The following is a 24,183-nucleotide window of genomic DNA, read 5'->3' on the forward strand; positions in this document are numbered from 1 at the left end:
TTCCTTTCATGAAACTTTTTCATGAATCAGTCAGCCTTCAAATCGCTAGATTTCACCCAAGTAGCTTCAGATTGCGAGTACCCCTTCCATTGTACTAGGTACTGCAATTTCACTTTAAAGATTCTCGAGTCAAGAATGCCTTTCACTTCATAGTGTCTCTGACCCGCTACTACAAGGGGCCCGGGTGCCTTCTTAGGGCGAGGTCTTAAGGTGGAGTGCCGAAAAGGTTTCAGCAGGCTGCAATTGAAGACAAGGTGAACTTTCCCTAAAAGCCTAGGGAGTTTTAATTCTACTGTGATGGGGTTGATGATCCTTATGATGAGGAAGGGCCCCAAGAATTTTGGTCCTACTTTCTTGCTGGGTAATTTGAGACATAGGTATTTAGTTGACAGATAAACCTTTTCCCCAACTTCAAATGTTCTTTGAGGAGCCCTCTTTTTATCAGCCTGTTTTTTATAAGTCTTGGAAGTCTTTTATAACGCCATTCTCATGTTTCTCCAAACTTCTTCCCACTCTCTCACCCATTGATCAAGTGTCTGGGAAGCAGAGGGCACCTGAGGGTAGTCAGGCATTGGGCTGAACTCTTTTCCTGTGGCTACTCTGAAAGGCATGTAGCCGGTGCTGCTGTGAACAGAATTATTGTTAGCCACCTCAGCGAAAGGGAGGAGGTCAGTCCAGTTTGTCTGTTGGTAGGAAACATAGCATCTGAGATATTGCTCCACCATTTTGTTAGCAGATTATGCAGCCCCACTGGTAGCTGGATGAAAAGCAGATGATAAGCCTTGAGATGATCCAATTAATTTAAGGAAACTCCTCCAAAATTTTGCTGTGAACTGCACTCCTCTATCTGAAATTATTCACTTAGGGGCGCCATGCAGTTGGTAGATATGTTTCAGGAACAATTTAGTCAGTCGGTGGGCAGACAGGAGTCCTTTGCAGGTGATAAAATGAGCCTGCTTTGAAAACAGATCTATCACAGTCCAGATGACAGTATTTCCTCTACTTTCGGGTAGGTCTACAATAAAGTCCATAGCTATTTCTTCTCATGGTTGAGAAGGGTCTGCCACCAGCTGCAGTAGCCCAGGGGCTTTCTCTAGAATTCTTTTCATGGTGGCACATATGGTACAACTCCTGACATAGTTTTCTACATCTTATTTTAGCCCCGGCCACCAAAATTGCCGGCGGATGAGGAGTAGAATTTTTAAATATCTGAAATGTCCAGCCTGTTTTACATTATGGCTGTGTTTGAGAGCATTGAGACAGAGGGCTTCAAGTAGATACAGTTTCCCCCCCTTGTATGCCAAACCATCCCTGCATGTTAAGGAGGTTTGATTATCTTTGAACCATTGATCGGTGAGGAGCTCTCACTTTATCCTCTTCGCTCCCGGATCATCAGGATTAGGGGTTCTGCAATGTGTGAGTTGTGTCGCAGGTTGTGAACTGGGGATAATTGCCTCATTGACCTCTTCGTGTTCACTCTTGTACTGGGGCAATCGGGATAGCACATCAGCTAAGAAGTTTTTTCCTCCCGGTATGTACTTTAGAGTGAAGTTGAAATGATTAAAGTACTGTAACCACTGCACTTGTTTTGGAGACAGTTTGCAGGGTGTGTGTGTCTTCAGTGCCTCTAGGTTTTTGTGATCTGTTCATACTTCAAATGGAACCTTGCTTCCCTCTAAATTGTGTTGCCAGTTTAACAGGCTCCACCTAATGGCAAAGGCCTCCTTCTCCCAGATTGCCCATCTCCTCTCGCTTTCAGTGAGTTTTTTGGAGGTGTAGGTGCAGGGTTGTAGGACTCCACTTTTGTTCTTTTGCAGTGGTACAGCTCTGACAGCAACGTCACTGGCGTCAGCTTGGATTACAAAGGGCTCCCCTGGGCATGGATGCTTTAGGACTGGTTCAGCAGCAAATAGTTTTTTTTAAATTCTCAAAAGCTGCTTGACAGCTTATCGTCCAAGCAAGTGGTTGGCCCAGTCATGACTTCCCTCCTCCTTTGCCTGTCTTGAGTAGTTCTGTAATGGGTAGGGCAATCTCAGCAAAGGAGGGGACAAATTGGCGATAAAAGTTAGCAAAACCTAAAAAGCTCTGAAGCTGTTTGCGAGTCTTTGGGGGCTGCCATTCAAATATAGTTCTCACTTTAGCTGGGTCCATTTCTATGCCCTCGGTGGAAATTCTGTAGTCAAGATAATCTAATCAGGTCTGGTGAAATTTACATTTTGACCATTTGGCATATAGTTTGGCCTTCAAGAGTTTCTTTAATGCTTCTCTCACTAGCTTTATATGATCAGTCATATTTGAACTGTAGATCAAGATGTCATCAAGATACACCAGAACACCTTTGTATAAGTGATCATGAAGGACCTCATTAATCAGCTGCATAAATACAGCTGGGGCCCCCTGCAGTCCAAATGGCATGACTTTGAACTGGTAGCTTCCCAAGGGACAGTTGAAGGCAGTTTTCCACTCATCCCCCTTGCTAGGTTTGTATCCACATATCGCTGCATCTCCTCCATTTCAAGGGGGGGGCATAGCGTACATTCTTGGTCATGGAAGTTTGGCCCCAGGCAACAGTTCAATGGAACAATCATTGGACCAGTGAGGAGGCAAGGTACTGCATTCTTTCTCACTAAATGCCTCTGCTAGGTCCCAGTACTCACTGGGGATGAGTGGCTCGCCTGGTGGCTGTGAGGCACCCATGTGTGCTCACTCATTGGGTGGGCTAAAATTCCCTGTAACATCTGTTGAATCAATGGGGGGATCGGGCCCTATAGGTAGTCTCACAGTTCTTATTCCTTTCTCCCACCAGATAAACAGTTTCCATTTGTCCAACCAGGCTAATCCTAGGATCATAGCCTAAGTCATTTTTGGGGCCACCAGGAAGCAAATAACTTCCCAGTGCTCACCTATTTCTAGGCATAGGGGCTCCGTTAATTGTGTGACTAAAGTCCCTCCCATCAGGGAGCCATTGGCTTGCTCGAACCTCACAGATTTGGAGAGCAGTTTTGCTCATATGCCCAGTTTCATAGCAAATGGCAAGCTAATGATGCATCAGGAGCATCCAGAATCAACTAGCACCTTTAAATCTATCTGTCTACCCGATTTAGGGATTATGAGCTTGGCAGGTAGTGAGAAAGGTGGGACATGTCAGCTCACCATCGGGTTGTTCTCTCCTTCGTCGTTGCTGTCAAGAGGGCAGAATGGGGTGGATCCAGCCTGAGTTCCGGCATCCTCCCGTGTGGGGGATGTGACCTGGGCAACAGGTTGCTGCGTCATCCAGTTGGATTTCTCTCCCATTAGCTGCTGTGCAGGTTTCTTTCTCACTGCTGGTCCTGGTCTATTCTGCGGTTGGGGGTAGGGGACTGGGAAATTCACTGCTCGATGTCCCTGCTGTCTGCACCAGAAACACTTAATTGCTGGGCCTGCAGGTGGCCTGGGTCTTTCAGTCATCACAGTAGTTGGAGATTTTTGTGGGGGTGATTACCATTCAGGTTGTTCTGGTCTCAGCTCAGCTTCAGGTGGGAAAGACTTCTTATAGGGGGCAAGCTGAACATCTAATCTTACCGCTGCCCAGTACCATTTATTGCAGCTGGTCAGGTACAGGTCAGTATATGCAAGCCTGAGAAAGGTGGTCGTCCAACTCTTCCCTGAAATGATGAATTATTGATTGCTCAGGCCATCTCCCTATCCGACAGCTATCTTGCGGAACTCCTGCATGTACTCCAGGGCAGGCTGGCCAGCTTGTTTTATCTTGTGGATTTGTTCTTCTGCTTTGAGGGCAATGGATGGGTCCTCAAATCTTTCTCTCAGCCCTAGGAGGAAGAGATGGGGGTCTTCCAATTCAGGGGCTTGCTCATTATATAAATTGCTTAACCATTTGGATGCTTCTCCCTCTAGGCTGGACGCAATCACATTGACCATAGCACCTGGGTCTGGGTAGAGATAGGCCCAGCGATTCAAATGAGAGCGTACTTGGTTAAGGAAAAAAAATCAGTTTCTCTGGGTCCCCATCGAAGGTTGCTCTGAAGGGTGGGGCCATCATTGGTTGCTGCCCCCCACTGCTGCTGTTGTGCCCCCCACTGCTACTGTTGTGCCCCCAGTTGCTGCTGGCCCCACTGGTCCTGCTGTATGCCCAGGGGTTGCACGTTTGGGCCCTGCTGCTGCCACCCTTGCTGTGGTTGTCCTCCCACCAGCTTCTGATCTCCAGGCTTCTGCACCACCCCCAGCTGTTGCAAAGCCTCTATTAGCTATGGCAAGCTCAGAGGTTGCTGGCCTTTCACTTGTGGGGGTTCCCCAACCTCCCATTGCTGCAGGGGCCCCAGGCTGGGGTTCTCTGTCTCTGTAGGTCTGGAGGGCCTGGCAGGGGACTCCTGGGGCTGGCAGGCTGCCTGGTCTGCAGACAAGATTTTCCACTCACCCAAATTCTCAGTGGCAGACGATCTGGTAGCATTCCACCATTTTGCTTTTGAAGTCTCTGGCAGGGCAGTCTCGAGGCATCTGGAATCTCCACTGGAGTGGTTCCAGCCTGACGACCAGATAAGCTCTCCTAACTGCTTGTGTTCTCCCCAAAATTGGGAGACCGGCACAAACTCATCTTCCCACAGCATGCTGTCTGCTACTTCCTCCCCTGAGGTGTCAGCAGCTGCCAGGTCACTGTCTCCAAATAGTTTCTCTTTTCCCATGATGAAGATTTTTCCCTGAATCTTTGCCAGCTTCTCTCAAAGCTAGAGACAACAGCTGGGGCTCAGGACCTGCAGGTTGTTTGAAAGAAAATAGATTCTGGCATGATGTCATGGTTCCAATTAGTGAAACAGATCAAAGGGCATTCCAGTATTGTTGATTCTAAGAAGTCTATAATAATGAGAACGAAGCATCGGCACTCATAGGTGGATGCCAGAATCTGAATTCTCCTCCCCTGAACACATCATATCATACACAATTCCCTCCCTTAATTACACATCATAAATCACATTCTCCAATTAGTTTAACATACAAAGTTTCACTTCCTTTCTGTTTCTTATCTTATCAAAACAACCGGGTCAACCTTCCCCTCCTCCACGCAGGCTTCATTGATTCAAAGCAAAAACAGTTTAAAGGAAAAGGCTGCCTCTTATATTGTCAGAGCAGAAACACCCAATGTTTGCAGCGTTGACAGTATCTTTAGTCATATTACTTCTATTATATTTCAGACAACTATAGATGTTGACTGGACACCAGTCATGCTTTATTTTGAAGGACAAAATTCCCTGTAAAATCCCAAGGTTTGTGGACATAATTTCCTTGCTGGCATATGTTCGGTTAATATATTAACAATATTATATTTGTCTTCTGGGTAATTATCAGTGATTTCAATTATTAAGATTTTGTTTCTCACTGTTGTAAATTTAGAACAAAATTTAGTAAACATTTTAGGTATTTGTTTTCTCTTGTTATTTATTGAAGGAAAACAATTAATCAACCTTACTACTTTTGTTATTTAAAGCACAATTGTATATTCTTTAACATACAATACACAGTTTGTATTATGAGAAGAGTACTTTAGAGTATCTTGCTTGGCACACATTCCTCATTAAAAGTCCTTTATTCTGTCCAGGTCCATTCAATTATTAGGCATGTGTTTGTATTTTTATCATGTATTATGCATATGCTTTTTAAGCATAGCCATTAGTCTTAATTTTACAGCTTAAATTGCTATTTAATTAACATTCATTTTGGCTGCAATCCTAAATTATTTTTCATGGAATAATTCAACTACATCTATTGTAGACAGAACACAACAAAGAATTAAGTCTCTTGTAATCATTCAGCTCAAACATATTCACTTCTTTTTCTTTCCCATCCATCCATCCATCTAAGATGGCGGCGCCTGGAATGGCTGTGGCTGCATTGGCTCTTGAAGGCGAATAGTTTTGGGAGGGATAGTAAGGGCTATAGGCCACATGATCAGGAAGATTTTAATGTGTTTGAGCAACATGGTGGAACTAAGGTAACATACGACATACGACCGACAATCTTGTCTGGCATGGCGAGTTTCTAGTTGTTTTGGAACTGTTGGTGAGACAGGGCTGTTTCCAGAGGAGGCAGAGGAGGAGAGGACCTGGAGCTTATGGAGCGAAGGAACTGGATGAGGCTGTTGGCAGGCCAAGAGGAAGAGAGAGAGGCTTTTGGAGGAGTTGGTGGCAGCGGCGGCAGCGTGCTCCAGAGGCGAAAAGAAGCAAGGCCTCTTTAAGGAAAGGGTGGAAGAGTCAAGATCAGAAAAAGGAAAGAAGGCGAGGTTGTCAGAATACAAGCGAATTTGAGGGCTAATCCACATGGAGCCCCATTTCCATCTGTCCTGTTTGCCATCGTTCACTCCCTAGAGACTAAAATGGACAATGTGAAATTTGAGCGGGCCACGAACAAGAAGTATATATCGGAGGTGGTGACCCTTTGAGAGCTGTATGCAACGAAATTTCATTTTGATGTATGCCGATTGGTGTACATTCAAAGTGACAATAAAGTTATTATTATCATCATCATCCATCCATCCATCCATCCATCCATCTTATTAGTATCTATTGAGTGCTTGGTTGCCTATTGTAATCCAAGAATGACTTGGGCATTTGGCAACATAGTTCTTGAGCAACTTGTCTTGTGTACTGAACTCTGATGGTCCTTGGTTTACTGAGGAGAAAAAGTGGCAGAATTAGCAACCAGCAAATAGAAGAGAAAAAGGAGAACCTGATCAAACATGGCATGGGCTCACTTTCAAGCCTAAATCAAAGCAATAAGAAAGGTGAAGTGCCTTTACTCCTTATGCTTTATTGTGTTGGACTATTGGACAGCTGATAGTACCAGGTTTATGGTAGCCCTTTTAGTGAGGAGATATCAAACAGAGCTCCTACCTGACCACTCTTACCAGTTGGACGGTATGGTTGATAAAATCATTCAGATGTACAAGTTTCTAGACTCTTCAAGGAAAGAGTCCAGTGTTATTATTGGGGCAATATCTTGGCATATCTCAATTCCTTTTGGCCTCTAAGGATGTAGATAAGATGTTGTCTAGTATGTTCTCATCCACCAATAGTTTGGATCCATGCCCTTATGGCTCTTTCAGGACCAGGATGGCGTGGCATTGGATACTTAATAATAATAATAATAATAATAAAGTTGGAAGGGACCTTGGAGGTCATCTAGCTCAAACCCCTGCTCAGGCAGGAAACCCTATACCATTTCGGACAAATGGCTGTCCAGTCTCTTCTTAAAAACTTCCAGTGTTGGAGCATTCACTGCTTCTGTTGGCAGGTTGTTCCACTGGTTAATTGTTCTGTCAGGAAGTTTCTCCTTAGTTCTAGGTTGCTTCTCTCCTTGATTAGTTTCCACCCGTTGCTTCTTGTCCTACCTTCAGGCGCTTTGGAAAATAGCTTGACTCCCTCTTCTTTGTGGCAGCCCCTGAGATATTGGAACACTGCTATCATGCCCCCCCCCGTCCTTCTCTTCATTAAACTAGACATACCCAATTCCAGCAATCATTCCTTGTATGTTTTAGCCTTCAGTACCCTGATCATCTTTGTTGCTCTTCTCTGTACTCTTTCTAGAGTCTATGTAATTATTGTATAAATCCCTGCTTTTTTGGTTTTCTGAAACCTTTCGAAAATCAATTTATTCCAGAGGCTCTAAGATTAAGATGCTCAGACTAATTTATGGATATTTGTTTTTAGCTTTTATTTTAACCATGGATTTGTAAATGTATCTTAACTGCAAACTATCAAGATCTAATGATTGAAGCAGGCATCAACTGACAGATATAAATCTATGCTCCATTGTGATCTTTTAACTACAAACATTAACACTATCTAGCTCAGGTGGAAGGGGAGGAGATTATATCTGGCTCCTTCTTTGCCCAAGAGATATTAAAAACTTACTTTTTGTTCACTTATGGGTCATTTAGGTTAGAAATAGGAAATAAAAATTGCAATTGAATTTGAAAATCTGATAACTCCAAGAAAATATGGCCATTAGATATACTGCATATACATAATCAGATACAGATTAAATTCTGAATTATAAATATGCTATTTTTTCTATATTCATATCAAAGTAGTTATCAAATCTGTGGCAATGAGTGCAATTTATTTTCCTTCACTCACGCATTGTTTCTGTAAACTAAACAATACACACGTTTTTATCCTGCGTTTCTTCAGTATAGTTATATCAGAATGATGTAAAGGTTAACTTCATTTCCCATGTTAATTCAAACCTTTCCAGATCCTGGAAAAATCAGACATGCTTTAATGAATATTGCTCCTGGCTTCTTTTCAGAAAAAGGCTCCATGCTCCCTCTCCACAACCTGTCTTTCTCCTGTGCAGCAAAGTTTTTTTTTCTTCCCCAAATCAAAATAGACAGCCCATACAGGTAGACAGACATATTCTTGCTTTGCTTATCCTCACATCTCTACATGCCCAGCTGAGATGCCTGCAGTCCTAGATGGATGGAATACAGTATAGAAAAAGGCATTTGCCTGGTATGTGTACAAGAACACATCTTCAACAAAGCTTGTTTCTCCAGAGAATGTAATGAAAATTCAAGGACTCTAGAAGGACTTGTAGTGTTCTTTAAAGTGAGAAAAACATTTCCCAAATATGACTTCTAAAGCATTTTGCTGTGTGTGTGTACGTGCACATGTGTGTCTATGGATTTAATGCGAAAGCCTAAGATATGCATGTATTTGTACGAGTACTGAAGTTCTGTAACAAGAATTGTGGTATAGTTTTGTGTCTTTGGATTCATATTTTTCAAACTTGTCGACTTTAAGATATGTGGACTTCAGCTCCCAAAATTCTGGAAGTTGCTCCACACTTAATATTAACAAGTTTCAAAAATACCGCTTTAGGTGGTTGTTCTCTTCCTGTTTTTTCTGTTTGCACCAATCTCCTTCAACAGAATCAGAATTTTGGAATTTGCAGATAAGAAGAAAAGGAAAATTGGACAGTAAAGTAACAGGACTGATATTTTAAAATGATTTATAAATAGTGTTCTCGAACTATCAAAATCACACATCTCTGCTATTCATTAAACAGTCTATGTCTTCTTTCAGGGTCTTCCCTGTGGACCTGCAAAAAAGAGGCTACTGCTTTAAAAATGACATTAATGAGTCCCTAATGTAGAAAACTGGGGGGAAATGTTGCTGCCATGATAGCAGAAAGTTGTTATAGAGATTTTTTTTCTTCCCATATTCCAAGTATACATGGTCCTAACAGATATTTTATTTCCTTCTAAAATATAACAAAAATAACATTATAGTTACTGCATTATAAAAGTTACATACTTCAGCGCAGAAATCAAGGCAGAACCACCAAGGGGTTGTTATGTTGTGTTGCCATTGTTCATTGGCTGATTCTGATTCGCAAGGGAAATACTAGCTGACTTTTTCATGCGATTTCCAATCAAAGGTCATATCTAAGATTGCCTTGGACTTCTCCTTTTCCTTCTCCCACAAATGCAGGATCTTTTTTTAATATTTTTTTTTGATCACCTGAAAGTTGATCCATTGGTTGTAACAAGAATTGACCAATTGTCTTCCTATTTTGTTGACCTATATCAGGGGTAGGCAACCTAAGCACTTAAAGAGCCACTTGGACCCGTTTCCCACCAAAAACACTGGGAGCCGCAAAACCCTTTTGACATCTAAAATGAAGATAACACTTCATATATTGTTTTTTTACCTTTATGCTATGTATAAAAAAACTAGTGTGCTTCATTTATGAAATCAATGAACTGCTACAAAGAATTTTTTTTATTTCTGCAACAAAAGCATTTTGAAATACAAAAAAAAAAGATGCTGGGTCGAAGGTCACTTTCAAATAAAATACTCAAATGTCTATTTGAGTCCTCCTCATATTTATGAAATAAAAAGCCGGTGCAAACCATAAAAACTACAAACAGAAAAATAGAAAAGAAAAAAATTGCGGGGAAAAGGACAGGAGAAAGAGGGGAAGAAACCCTTTCTCCTTCATCCCAACAGGTAAAAATTTTTTTAGTATACAGTATACAATTTTAGTATATCTTTAAATGCAGCATAATTATCCCCATAGCTCACCTCTTAATTAAAAAAACATAAAAATATTGCATTAAATGTCATTAAAAGTCCAGTAAGGACAAGCACATATATACATATTTTCTCTCTCTCTTCCCCCACTCAGTGTGTTTGTGTGTTGTGTGTGAGTGAGACAGAGAAGCACTTGCGCTTCCCTTCTCTCTCTCCCTCCATCCCTCTCTCCCTTCCTTTCTCCACCCTCTCTCTCCCTCCCTCTTTCTGCCCTTGGTCTGCCAGTCCTCTTCCCACACTCAGTGTGTTTGTTTTGTGTGTGTGAGTGTGAGAGAGAGAGAGACAGACAGACATAGCACTTGCGCTTCCCTTCTCTCTCTCTCTTTTCCCGGTGCTTCTCTCCTGCCCTTGCTGAGTTTCCATGGAGGAAATCGAGCTGCATAACTGTCCGCAGTGTGACAGCTTGCTGGAGAACAAGCCGGCCGTCTGGCCAAGTAAAGAGAGAACGATAGGCAGATGGGAAGGGCTCCCCCCTCCCCCTTCAAGGCCCCCCATTCGAGCTTGAGCACAGTTTGCACAAGAAGAAACAGGCCGCTTCCCCCCCATCCGCTGTTTCTCTTCCTCTCTTCCTTCTCCCATCACTCCTTCGGTGCATGTTTGCTGGGAGCCCACCCAGCTTTGAGCATCTTGGATTATATTATATTATATTATATTTATTAAACTTATATACCGCCCTTCTCCCGTAGGACCCAGGGCGGTTCACAAGGCAATTAAAACAACATTACAATACAAAAATTAATAGCAATTAAAATAGATTAAATTTTCCTTGATTAAAATCTAAAACCCGTATATCTCTGATTAAAAACCCAATTACAATAAGTTAAAAAAAATAAAAAATCCTCAGTCCTGGCCGGAAAGCTCAAAGAGCCAGGTCTTCAGGTCCCGGCGGAACGAACGAAAATCAGGGGCAGCCCTAAGCTCTACGGGTAACTGGTTCCAGAGGGCAGGCGTGCCCACAGAGAAGGCCCTCCCCCTGGGTGTTGCCTGCCGGCAATCCTTTGCCGGCGGCACCCTGAGAAGGCCCTCCCTGTGGGAGCACACAGGACGAAGGGAACTTGATGCCGGCAGCAGGTGTTCCCTCAGATATCCCAGACCCAAGCCACTTAGGGCTTTATAGGTCACCAGCACCTTGAATCTCACCCGGAGGGCAACCGGAAGCCAATGCAGCTCGCAGAGCAGAGGTGTTATATGGGAGTATTGGGAGGCCCCCATCACAACTCGGGCGGCTGCATTCTGCACCAGTTGAAGCCTCCAAGTGGTCCTCAAGGGCAGCCCCAAGTAGAGAGCATTGCAGTAGTCTAACCGGGAGGTCACGAGCGCATGAGTGACTGTGCGCAAGGCATCTCGGTCCAGATAGGGCCGCAACTGGCGCACCAGGCGAACCTGGGCAAAAGCCCCCCTGGTCATGGCTCCTATATCATCTTCAAGGCTGAGACGCGAATCCAGGAGGACACCCAAGTTGTGAGCCCTATCGACGGGGGGGTAACACCTCACCCCCCATCATTAAAGATGGAATAGAATGGCTCACTCGAGATGCCTGTACGCACAGCCACTCAGTCTTGGCAGGATTGAGTCTGAGCCTGTTTCTCCCCATCCAAACCCGAACCGTCTCCAGGCAACGGGACATCACGTTGAGAGCATCACTGAGTTGGTTTGGGGTGGAAAGAAAAAGTTGGGTATCATCGGCGTACTGATGATACCCCACCCCAAAACCACAAATGATCTTGCCCAGCGGCTTCATATAGATATTGAACAGGAGGGGAGAGAGGACTGACCCGAGGAACTCCACAAACGAGAGACCTCGGGGCGGACCTCTGCCCTCCCGTCAACACAGACTGCGAACGGCCCAAGAGGTAGGAGAACCACTGCAAAACAGTGCCCCCCACTCCCAACCCCCTGAGACATCACAGCAGGATACCATGGTCGATGATATCAAAAGCCGCTGAGATCCAATAGGACTAGGACAGAGGATTCCAACTCTTTCTCCCGCCCCCATGCATCCCTCATTCCTCCCCCCACCTTTTTCCCGTGTGTGTGTGGGGGCTAACTTGCGATGGGACCGGCATGGAAGGCGATGCCACCACTGCCACCACCACCGACATAAAGAGGGTAGCAGCCCCGGAGCCTAGGCGCAGCAGCCAGAAGGGGGCTGAGCACCCCTATTAAGCTCTCCCCTCCCTCCCTGAGCCCATGAACACCTCCCTTCCCCATTACTGAGCGCCATTGCAAAGCTTTGTTGCAATTGTGGGGGGGGCAAGTGAGGGGGCTGTTAGACTGCCAAGACGCAAACCCTGCACGGTGCCAGGCTTGGGGTTTTTTTTTGAACATGGCATAAAATCAGGAAGGGGGGGCTAGTTGTCTGGCTGGGAAAACTCCCCCCCTTTTGCCTGCTTCCCCTCCTTCTGCCTTCCCAGGAGGAAAACAGCATCTCCCCCTCCCCAAATTCTTTCCAAACTAGCTGCTGGCGAGAGGCGAGGTTATGCAATGCCCACCAGAGAGAGAGAGAGAGAGAGAGAGAGAGAGAGAGACAGGCACTTGTGCTTTCCTTCTCCCTCCCTCTCCACCCCTCCCCCGATATTCTGCTCACCTCACATTCTTCTCCAACAAGCCGATTGGGCTGGCTTTAAATCAGCCACCAGCTGGGGATCGCAGGCCGGCCACATGCGCCTTGGATGGGGCCAGCCCGGGAAAGGGAATTCTTGGCCACGCTTCTCCCAGGGGGCAGGGCGCCCAGGGGCAGGGCCAATCAGGAGCAGGCTGAAAGAGCCACATGCAGCTCCAGAGCTGCAGGTTGCCGACCTGTGACCTATATCTTCCATTCACCTTCTGGTACTTTCTGATTGCAGTGACATAGATGATTGATTTTCAGTTTATATTGTAATTTAGCTTTAAATTCAAGTGTCTTAACCAAATGTGTTTGGAACAAAAGCGGTGGGCTTTTCTGAACAGAATTATAACCCATGCCTACCTTTAACTGAGGGTGCAACTACTTTGTATTCCTTCTAGTTAAGGAAGTAATGGCAAGGCAGTATAAAGATTATGCCAGTAATTAATTCAATAAATTCCATGTACATGTATTTTATTCTTTAGTCTTTATTTAGGGTAGTATACATTTTATTTTACTGCACATAAACAAATGTCAAAAGTAGACTATTTCAAGCCTAAAAAAAGTTTTTCAACCTTCCTCCTTATAACATTGTATCTTTGAAGATCAACACAGAAATATTAGTCACATTGGGATTCAAGCTTTCTTGCCTTTCTCTCCTTTGAATGTAGTAAACCTATTGAAAAGTACAGACCTTTTGTGTTATCCATTGGTAATGACACTCAGCGACATCATGATGCTGTAATTGTTAATGTCTTACAAATCTGATGTTGTATATATGAAATGTTTCCTCCAATATGTAACCACTTACAGGCACACTATTAGCAGAAATTGGAAGTCATCCCTTATCCCAATTTGGGATAATACAATTCCACTCATCCTCCATATCAGAACTAACAACAGAGCAATCTGACATTTAATATGTAGACTTTGATTAACCTTAGCCTTCTTGACTCAGTATGATAGCTATAGGTAGAACTCAAAAAAGCAAAGACAATCTGCTATCTTGCTTTTTAAAACATGGTAGAGTTCTTAATGGAAGTACGTACTTAAAATATTTATTTGTTCTGGATATAAAGACTGTAAAGAGCATTCTTCTCACGCTAATAGTAAATCTACAATCCCTTGATAGTAAGACTGTCCGAATTGAGAGATCAAAGCATCTGGAACTGCTGACTTGTTTGCTGCATTGGTAATACCTGGTGTGGAAATTGCCATATATTTGCCTTGAAGAACAAAATTTATTTATAACGAATTTATCAACGAATATCATAGCACTCCAGCAGCTTTCTGCCAATTTCTATGCATATCATTTGGATTATGAAACAGGCAAACAGTACCTTTTCAGGTAAACTGATAAAAGTCCCAGAAATCTTAGTTATTGGTTATGATATATTGAGTTCAAAAATGTAAATTTAATTTAAATAAAATAAAATAAAATCTTGTGAAATATACATGCTTACTATTCAGAGAAAGGTAACAGAAATGCTTATTTCATCACTCAGGTCTAGATCACTAAGTCCTTTCTATTTCACATTTTAAATTAAAAGTATGTTCTTTGAAAGCCAGTTTCTGAACCGTTACCATTTTAAGATTTTCTGGCTACATTAGCAATTTGTTTCCTATTTTCAAATTAATGAAAACTTCCTTAGTTTTACGTAGAATCTATTCCTGTCATAAAAAAGCTGATAATATTCATACGTTTTCCACGTTCCACAATATCTTTCTCTAAATATTTTGGCCAGTTATACTTATTGGTATGAAAAAGGGTATGACATTAATAGCAGATTATATAGCTACATTTACATTTGCCTAACCAATAGTAACTTATGGTTACGTAAAATAGCACCAATCTCAGCAGTCCTATTTTCACCTACACTGGATGTACCTCCATAGAGCAAGACAGAAGGCTAGAGGTTTAATGAAAAACCAAAATCCAAGGAAAAGCCTTTGCTGCTCTAATATTTTACAGTTTATATAATCTAGTATTTCTTTATTGATAAAATACATTAACTAGATCTTTTCTCTTTCAGTTTAGGAACAATATTCCAGAACTATGCAGCATTTACATTTCTTTAATGAAATTAGCCCTCTATTCCAAGAATAACTCTCCAAATGGAATTGATTCTACTAGGCATAGCTAGTATGACCAATGATAGAAGGTATTACATTATTTAATTATATCACAAATATTATATATTGTATAAAGGGAGGGGAATATATTATATTTTTGACATATCTTTCACCATTCAGCCAGGATGGATTTTTAGATGTTAGATGTTTTTGTTACTTTTTTGTCATTTTTGTTGTTGTTGTTAGTGTTAGATATTTGTTTGTCTGCTGTTGTTGTTTTCTTTCATTTGTATTTTCTTGGTAAAAAAAGAATAAACAAACTTTTTTTTAAAAAAAGCAAATATTAAAAATATACTTTTCATATGACTGAAGAAACAGCAAGATTTAGCACCAAGCATAGTAATACAATAATATTTTTTTTATTTTATACTGCGCAAAGTAAGATTTTAATAGATTTTATAATGCTGGTATGATGACATATTCAAAAATACTCAACATTCAGAATGATTTCAATACAAATATACATACCAAACTTCAAAAAATGTTTTTAAAATGAAATAATTTGAGTATCTAAATATATGTTTTCAAAATCAAACAAAAAACCCTTTATGGAAAGCTTGTGAAAGTTTTAATCAATGTTTCATAAACTTACGCCAATTTTAACAAACAAAAAGCAAGCTAAAACCACGATCTATTTGGCATATATAGCCTCAATACGGATCAAGCCTGTTCATTTCTCTTAGAAGAAAATACTGATTAACTTAGAGGCTAGTTTCAGCTTTGTAAAACTATTAGATTGTCTCCCAGAAGTTTAGATAAATGGACAAATTACTTTTCACGGTATAAAAATCAGCTCCAAAGTTCTTATTGGTTCTGATGACTTATTCACATCTTCTAAGAAAAGTAAGGTATTTGGGGGCAAAAGGGGATAAAAACTACTGTAATATTTTATCAAATGGAAAACATTTTCAAATGTAAATCAAATAAAGAAGCAATTAAGTAGTTAAAGGTTTCAAAGTGTTAAGGTACTTGTTATATAACTGTCTAGCCAGTTTGAACTAAATTAAGCTAGAACATGTGTTCTTAGTTGTATGCTGCTGAAGTGATTCTTCAACCGTTCTTGTACAGTGAATATTCACAGAACATGAATTGTAAATTTATTTCCCTTCAAGTCAGATGAGTTCCTGGCTAATTGACACAATATATTGAATGATTTTTGCATTGTTCATCCACTAATACAAATTGCACATACAGTTTCATTTACAGAAGGTTTAGTAAAATCCTGGAAGTCAAAGTTTAAATGTATAGTAGAGAAAGCACAAATGTTCAAGTTCTGACACATTCCTTAGATGTCTGCTTAAACTGTAGTGGCTGTTAAAAAGTTATGCCTAACTTCAAGATGAAAGGCATTAGCAGCTTCTAAGAAAAGGATAATCACACTCTTCTGGAGATTTAATTAGATGTAACTCACAGAGGCTTTTGACTTGGTTTGCTGTTAATTGAATCAAAATCAATGATGATCTTGCTGCACTTTGGTTTAAATTTTCTAAAAACAACAAAGAGAGAAGAATTATTAGCTAGTGAAGTAGTTAAACATTTTGTTTGCTTTGGCTCCCAACTAAATTTTAAGAAGGAAAAGGCATATCCTTGGATTCATTCTATGTTTTATCTCTATAGGAGCCAATTATAGTGCACCATACTGAGAGATACTGGGACAAAAAAGACTAAGACAAAAAGACACATGGGGTTGCTTAGTCTGTATGTTCTTCAGCTATTGGAGTTCATAAATTAGCCAGGAGTTAGAAGGATTTCTAACAACTTAGCTACAGGGGGTGGCATCTCTGTAACATTTTATATGTTCTTTCCATGCCAATTTTTAATAGAAAACTTCCAAAGTTTGCTTCTTGTAGTCTTAAAGGGAAGGCAGAAAACACCAGCAAAGGGAATAAAATACAAACTACTGAAGCTAGAATCATTTTAGAACTGTAAAATTAATACCATCACCATAGCTCATCCTTTTACATCATTAGAGCATCTGCTGCAGCAATTAGCAAGAGAGGTATTTGGGGACTTTGTATATATTTTACAATCTACTAGTAAACAGAAGAATATGCAAATAGTGTGGATTTAGTGTCTCATTAAGCTTGACAATTCAGTACTAGAGATTCATTAAACCTAGCCAAACCCTCACAAATCATTACAAAAGGCAAAAATAGTCAATAATGAAGGATATACTTGGGAGAATGACTTTATCCAACCATTTGTTCAGAAATATTTGGAGGTATGCCAGCCAGACAAATTTTAGAAAGATCTTATAACAGAATGACTTGTGCCCCTGCTGTATTAAGTGTCTTTCTCACACATACCACATTCATACAACATTTTATTACTTCGTCTTTTCTACTTCAGTAAATTAGGGTAAAATTGTCACAACTGTGGAACATACAAAGTTCCCTAGTTTTCAAATTCTGAAGACCGAAAAATTAAAATTCTATCACATTAGTAATTGAATCCATTTGTTTCCCATGCTTTTCAAAGTCTACCTTCCTTTCATACCCCTGTAAAGAAAGACATTTATAAGAAATGGTTTCAGAGATTGCTTTAATCTGATTTTATTTTAGAGATAAAACTGTTTTCATTTGGAATAGTTTTATTTAAATCTGTTTTCATTTAATAAAATATTTGGTAGATAAAAATGAGTTTAGTTTTGAAGCATATAAAACAGACAAATGTATTCTTACATGGATATTATTGAGACGTTATAAACTTCAGAAATAATCCTCATCTTAGAAGCATCACTTGTCAATTGCTATCCCAGTCAATGTAATCTCTACATTACCAACTTACCTAGTGTACTTTCATGCTGTCAGTTTAAAAATGAGAAATTGTATTGTTAAGCTGATGACATACAGCTCTGATCCTCTGTCAAATCTGAATGAAATGTTGTCATCATAACCAAGTCCAACACACTGTAGTTCAAGGTTTGAATGCAGAGTAAACGAAAGCAAATAGGCTACAAATGAATCCTGGTAGGTCTGAAATTCTGTGCATAGATAATTTTCAGGTCCTGGGTAGTTGATTGGTTGCACTCCCTCTGAAGGAACAGGCATGTAGCCTAGAATTGCTAATAGATTCAGATTTGTCAGCTGAGATACAAAGCAACTCTGAGCATACATAGCCATCTTACTTTGCCAGCCAATCCAATGGAAGTATTCTCTATGTATCCATGTAGGCAACCTAGAAAACTGCAGGCAGCCTGAACCTTTCACAACCCCTATTTCAACATCTCAAGGATGGCTTCTTTGTTCATACTAATATGCTCTGCAAAGTGTCTCTCATCCAGACCTTCCTTGATTTTGTCACTATTTTTAAAAAAGATAAGTTTTTAAAAATAATTCTAATTATTTTTTAAAACTATCTTTTAAAAAATAGTTTCTATTAAAGTGTGTACTTTATTTTTAATAATCATTGTAAACTAACTTGGAATAGTTTAATTAAAAAGCAGTAAAATGTTGCAAATAAAATTATCTCTCATTTTCTATTTCTGACATCCTCTTTTTCTTCTCTTCTGCGTTGGATGGTAGGCTCTTGGGCTAAGGGCAGATTGCTCACTAGAGACATGAATCATATCTTTGCCAGATTTGGGGGCTGCATAGGACCCCTGGGCTACAGGTAACTCACTTTAGACCTGGATGTCCATTTTGGCTTTATAGGTCTGTATCTTCACAGCCATTTTTTTATGGTTGAAACCTTTTTTTAGTTACACAATGAATATGCCATTGTTTGCAGTAAGTAATGAAGTTGTAATACATTTGCTGAAGCACAAAATTTTACTGATGTTTGCTGTTTGTAAACAGTATGTGTTGCTTTTTTTGCAGAACAGAGGCTGTTGTTTCCACAATAATTCCTTGTATTTTTGCTTATTAACTCACAATCAGAAGCCACTTTGCAGATAGATTGGCAGGGAAGTTTGCTGTACTTTTCAAAGAAAATAAATCTAACCTACAATGTTCTGCATGCTTTGGTTGTATCTCAAAACCATAGCAGTGTGTCCAACACAAGAAAATTGGTCTATGAAAAACAGCTCATTCTGCTTATTTGGTAAAATAAGAATGCTCTAGAAAAAGTTCACAACAATCTATCACATTCCCATTATTGTTCCAACCCTACTTTTAGTGTTAATAACATTATTACCTCAACTTACACCGTTCTGTATATAAAAGGGAAAAGAGAAATTATTGAGCTGCAGAAATAGATTTCTTCACAATTTTAAGACAATGCAATAGCAACCCAATACGCACAAAAGGAAGAGTGGGGATGGGGGATAAGGATTTATATCCCCATGTATTGACTCACCTGTACAAAATTCCAGCTAGATCAAACAAGCGCCGTGCAGCTATCATTTCCGGAGTATCATGATATTTATCAGATATAAAAATGACTTCTTTTATACCTAGAACAGCGGGGGGGGGGGACAGCAGAATTGAAAACAAAAACATTAAGTACAAGCCAAGAATACAGTAGTTCATTTAAACATATGGGGGGGGGAAGAAAATCCTCCATTAGAGATGTTCAGCAAAGTTTCCATGCAGCTACAGAAAAGGACAAAAAAAATTATTGTACAAATCTCTATGTGCCAGAGGCAGTAACGTGAGTTCTGTTGATCACTGACATTATATTTTAATTATTGCAAAGGGAACAGTTACAGATTTCTTTGGTACAAACCCCCAGTATATTTGACTCCATAGTCAAGCTTTTATAAAAATGGATTGAAATGTTTGCCCAGAAGTAATTACGTGTTCAGAGATTCAGAGATGTTGAAGGCATGGGGAATTTTCCCCATGTTAGAAACATCACTTGTAAATTAGTATACTGTTCAATGTAATCCCCTACATTACCTGTGTATCCCATTTACTTTAAACTCAACTGTTGAATGCAACCAGTTAAAATGCAGCATGCTGATCATGCACATTATAAACAAAGTAAAATAGGTCATCTAACATGATAGCAACAACTACAATCAGCATGACAGATCTGGATCATGTATTCTGTAATTTAGATGTGGCTATAAATAAAAATATCTTTGGAAAGGAATAGTATTGTTAATGAAGCAAAAAATTGTACTTGTAGCCTCAAGGCTATAGGGCTTGAGGATTTCAAGGACTGTAATACAAATAAATCATTTTTTCTGTCTTTACTTAAGCAACTATTGGAGTATATATAAAAAAGTGTAAGATGCCATACATTCAATAAAAACTGTAAATATGAAAGTGCTTCTACCAAAACATATTGTACTGTTTGCATTTTTGTACGCAGATGAGTAAGCTACTGCTGTCCATCTGTGAGCACAGAACAGCAGTTTTTCACTGAAGACCATTCTTAAAAACATAATTTTGCACACATCCCATACAAATTTAAAATCCTTCTATCTGCTACTTCCAACTCTCTGTATCTCATAATTAACAGACAGAGCCAAATTTAATTCTGGTCATATCTTATTCTGTCAAAAGGTTATATTAAGATAAAAAGGTAAAGGTTTCCCCTGTCCAGTTGTGTCCAATTGTAGGGAGCGGTCTCATCTCCATTTCTTAGTCAAGGGAGTCAGCCAAAGACACCTCTATGGTCATGTGGCCAGCATGACTACATGCCAAGACGCATGGAATGCTGTTACCTTCCCATTGAAGTGGTACCTACATCTACTCACATTTGCATGCTTTTGAATTCCTAAGCAGGCAGGAACTGAGGAGAATAATGGGACCTTACTCCATTGTGTGGTAATATAAAGGTAAAGGTAAAGGTTCCCCCGCACATGCGTGCTAGTCGTTTCCGACTCTAGGGGCCGGTGCTCATCTCCGTTTCAAAGCCGAAGAGCCAGCGCTTGTCCGAAGACGTCTCCGTGGTCATGTGGCCGGCATGACTAGACGCCAAAGGCGCACGGAACGCTGTTACCTTCCCACCGTAGTGGTCCCTATTTTTCTACTTGCATTTTTACGTGCTTTCGAACTGCTAGGTTGGCAGAAGCTGGGACGAGTAACAGGCGCTCACTCTGCTACGCGGCACTCGGGATTCGACCCGCCAAACTGCCGACCTTCTGATCGACAAACTCAGCGTCCTAGCCCACTGACAAAAAGCACTCATAGAGATAAATGTGATATCTGCAAAGGAGTCTTCAAATTAGTGTTTTTCAAATGTCAACTTTATAAAAACACTGGTTTAAATGCTGGGTGACTTAACTGTTACTCTTATACACGTTAACAAATGAGTACCAATTGATGTGGAGTATTTTGGAATCCTGCCCCCATTCTACAGTGATGGCCGAAATTGCTGGCACCCCAGAAATTTTTCCAGAAAATCAAGTATTTCTCACAGAAAAGTATTGCAGGAACACATGTTTTGCTATACACAGATTTATTCCCTTTGTGTGTATTGGAACACAACAAAAAAAGGGAGGAAAAAAAAGCAAATTGGACATAATGTCAAACAAAACTCCAAAAATGGGCTGGACAAAATTATTGGCACCCTTAATATTTGGTTGCACACCCTTTGGTAAAAATAACTGAAATCAGTCGCTTCCTATAACCACCAATAAGCTTCTTACACCTCTCACCCGGAATTTTGGACCACTCTTCCTTTGCAAACTGCTCCAGGTCTCTCTTATTGGAAGGGTGCCTTTTCCCAACAGCAATTTTAAGAACTCTCCACAGGTGTTCAATGGGATTCAGATCTGGACTCATTGCTGGCCACTTCAGAATTCTCCAGCGCTTTCTTGCCATCCATTTCTGGGTGCTTTTTGACATATGTTTGGGGTCATTGTCCTGCTGGAAGACCCAAGATCTCGGACGCAAACCCAGCTTTCTGACACTGGGCTCTACAGTGCGACCCAAAATCCTTTGGTAATCCTCAGATTTCATGATGCCTTGCACACATTCAAGGTACCCAGTGCCAAAGGCAGCAAAACAACCCCAAAACATCATTGAACCTCCACCACATTTCACTGTAGGTACTGTGTTCTTTTCTTTGTAGGCCTCATTTCATTTTCAGTAAACAGTAGAATGATGTGCTTTACCAAAAAGCTCTATCTTGGTCTCATCTGTCCACAAGACGTTTTCCCAGAAGGATTTTGGCTTACTCAAGTACATTTTAGCAAACTCTAATCTTGCTTTTTTATGTCTCTGTGTCAGCAGTGGGGTCCTCCTGGGTCTCCTGCCATAGCGTTTCATTTCATTTAAATGCCAACGGATAGTTTGCGCTGACACTGATGCTCCCTGAGCCTGCAGGACAGCTTGCATTCCTTTGGAACTTGTTTGGGGCTGCTTATCCACCATCCGGACTATCCTGCGTTGCAACCTTTCATCAATTTTTCTCTTCTGTCCATGACCAGAGAGATTCGCTACAGTGCCATGGGTTGCAAACTTCTTGGTAACGTTGCGCACTGTGGACAAAGGCAAATCTAGATCTCTGGAGATGGACTTGTAACCTTGAGATTGTTGATATTTGTCCACAATTTTGGTTCTCAAGTCCTCAGACAGTTCTCTTCTCCTCTTTCTGTTGTCCATGCTTAGTGTGGCACACACAGACACACAATGCAAAGACTAAGTGAACTTCTCTCCTTTTTATCTGCTTTCAGGTTTGATTTTTATATTGCCCACACCTGTTACTTGCCCCAGGTGAGTTTAAAGGAGCAACACATGCTTGAAACAATCTTGTTTACCCACAATTTTGAAAGGGTGCCAATAATTTTGTCCGGCCCATTTTTGGAGTTTTGTTTGACATTATGTCCAATTTGCTTTTTTTCCTCCCTTTTTTGTTGTGTTCCAATACACACAAAGGGAATACCTATGTATAGCAAAACATGTGTTCCTGCAATACTTTTCTATGAGAAATACTTGATTTTCTGGAAAAATTTCTAGGGTGACAACAATTTCGGCCATCACTGTATATTCTGTGACTCAACAGTGAAGAGATCACTACAATTCTTTTACAGACTTTACAGATGGTAATGACAAAGAATTCATCAAGCTGAATTCAAATCTTGGTGACTATGTGGGCACTTCATTATAGTCCACATTCTGACTTCCGGTTTTGCGCCATAGTGGCCGGTCGCAGGATCGTGGACCTCCTTTCAACCTGCCAGGGGACCCTAAATGGGTCTAAGTCTCCCCGGAGAGGCGGCAAAGAAAAGAAGGGTTCCCTTGACGATTCTGGATTGACAGCAATTGTTTTGCTCGATTTGGGGGAAGCCTTCTAACCCGACAGGAGAAAGGCTGGTCACACTTTGTTGACCAGCACAAGCTACTTGCAGCCAAATTCCAAAGGCACTAACCAGCACAACAGTGAACAGCGTGCTTGAAAATGAGTGAGGAATTTGATCTTGTCTCTCCTATTTTATATCTGATTTCCTGGAAAAGTTCCCCAAGAAGCAAAAAGCCTCCCAAAGTGAGATTACACCTCATCTTTCTATAGACATAAGTGGCAAACCCTTATAGGGAATAAATATAAAATACTACAGTTTGGATAAATATTTATGTATGTATGTATGTATGTATATCTATATATGTATGTATATGTATATATGTATGTATATGTACACGTACACGAACAAAAATAACTCTGTTTTAAAAAGTTCAAAACGAACAGTGACACCTAGTGGAGGATTAGAGAAAACTATAGCAGTATTGACCCAGAATTTGGCAAGACGACTAGAAATAGCAAAAAGCAACTGGGAACAAAGCATTGAGCTATCTCCTATTGAGTGAAATTACATATGTTTAGAAACTGCTGACCTTCTGGGATTATAAACATACTAAGCTGCATTCTTAAATCTAAGAACTGTTTGCAGAGAAAGAAAAATCTTGGATTTTGGCTAATCTTCTAAAGGAGAAATTACGGGAAAACTTTTAGATGGTCAAATACTTTGGACTGAATCTTGACTCGCTGATAATTATAAAACCCCTGAAAAGAAGAACTGTCACAAAATATTGTTTTCATTGTTGCCTTGACAACTGGAAACATATTGGATTATAAAACCATTATATAAAGATAAGAACTAAGTAAGACTTGGCTGTTTGATAAAGCTAATTAAAAAGATTATGACACCAATGAAAAATTACTTAGAGGGGAGAGATAAAACAGATACTATATACCTATCTAAAAGTGATAGAAAACCATACTCAACACCTTCTCCTGAAGACCCCAGTTTGGAGCTTCAAAGATCTGTAGGAACAATGACTCAAGACAAAAGAAATACATTCCAAGAAAAAATATACACAATGCTGCAAGATATTCAACCGATAATTGTTTCAAATCATGATGAGATTAGAAATAAGTTTGACAATATAAACGAACATATATCTAACTTAAACCTACAACTAAATGTTAGTAATGCATAATGTTTAATGGCTTTTTAATTTTTGTATAATA

General features: G+C 40.4%; 1 protein-coding gene across 1 annotated transcript in view; it reads right to left on the bottom strand.

Annotated features, from left to right (window-relative positions):
* Window positions 1–15,466: 15,466 nt before the first annotated feature.
* Window positions 15,467–24,183, bottom strand: part of DCTD (dCMP deaminase) — a 35,047-nt gene continuing 26,330 nt past the window's right edge. Inside the window, exons 5-6 of the mRNA XM_083367461.1 lie at window positions 19,120–19,216; window positions 15,467–16,309 (exon numbers count right to left, since the gene is read on the bottom strand). Coding sequence (XP_083223587.1) covers window positions 16,231–16,309; window positions 19,120–19,216 — 176 coding nt within the window. The 3' untranslated portion in view covers window positions 15,467–16,230. The remainder of the gene's footprint in view (window positions 16,310–19,119; window positions 19,217–24,183) is intronic.

The sequence above is a fragment of the Vipera ursinii genome, assembly GCF_947247035.1.
Source record: "Vipera ursinii genome assembly, chromosome: 7".
Lineage (NCBI taxonomy): Eukaryota > Metazoa > Chordata > Lepidosauria > Squamata > Viperidae > Vipera > Vipera ursinii.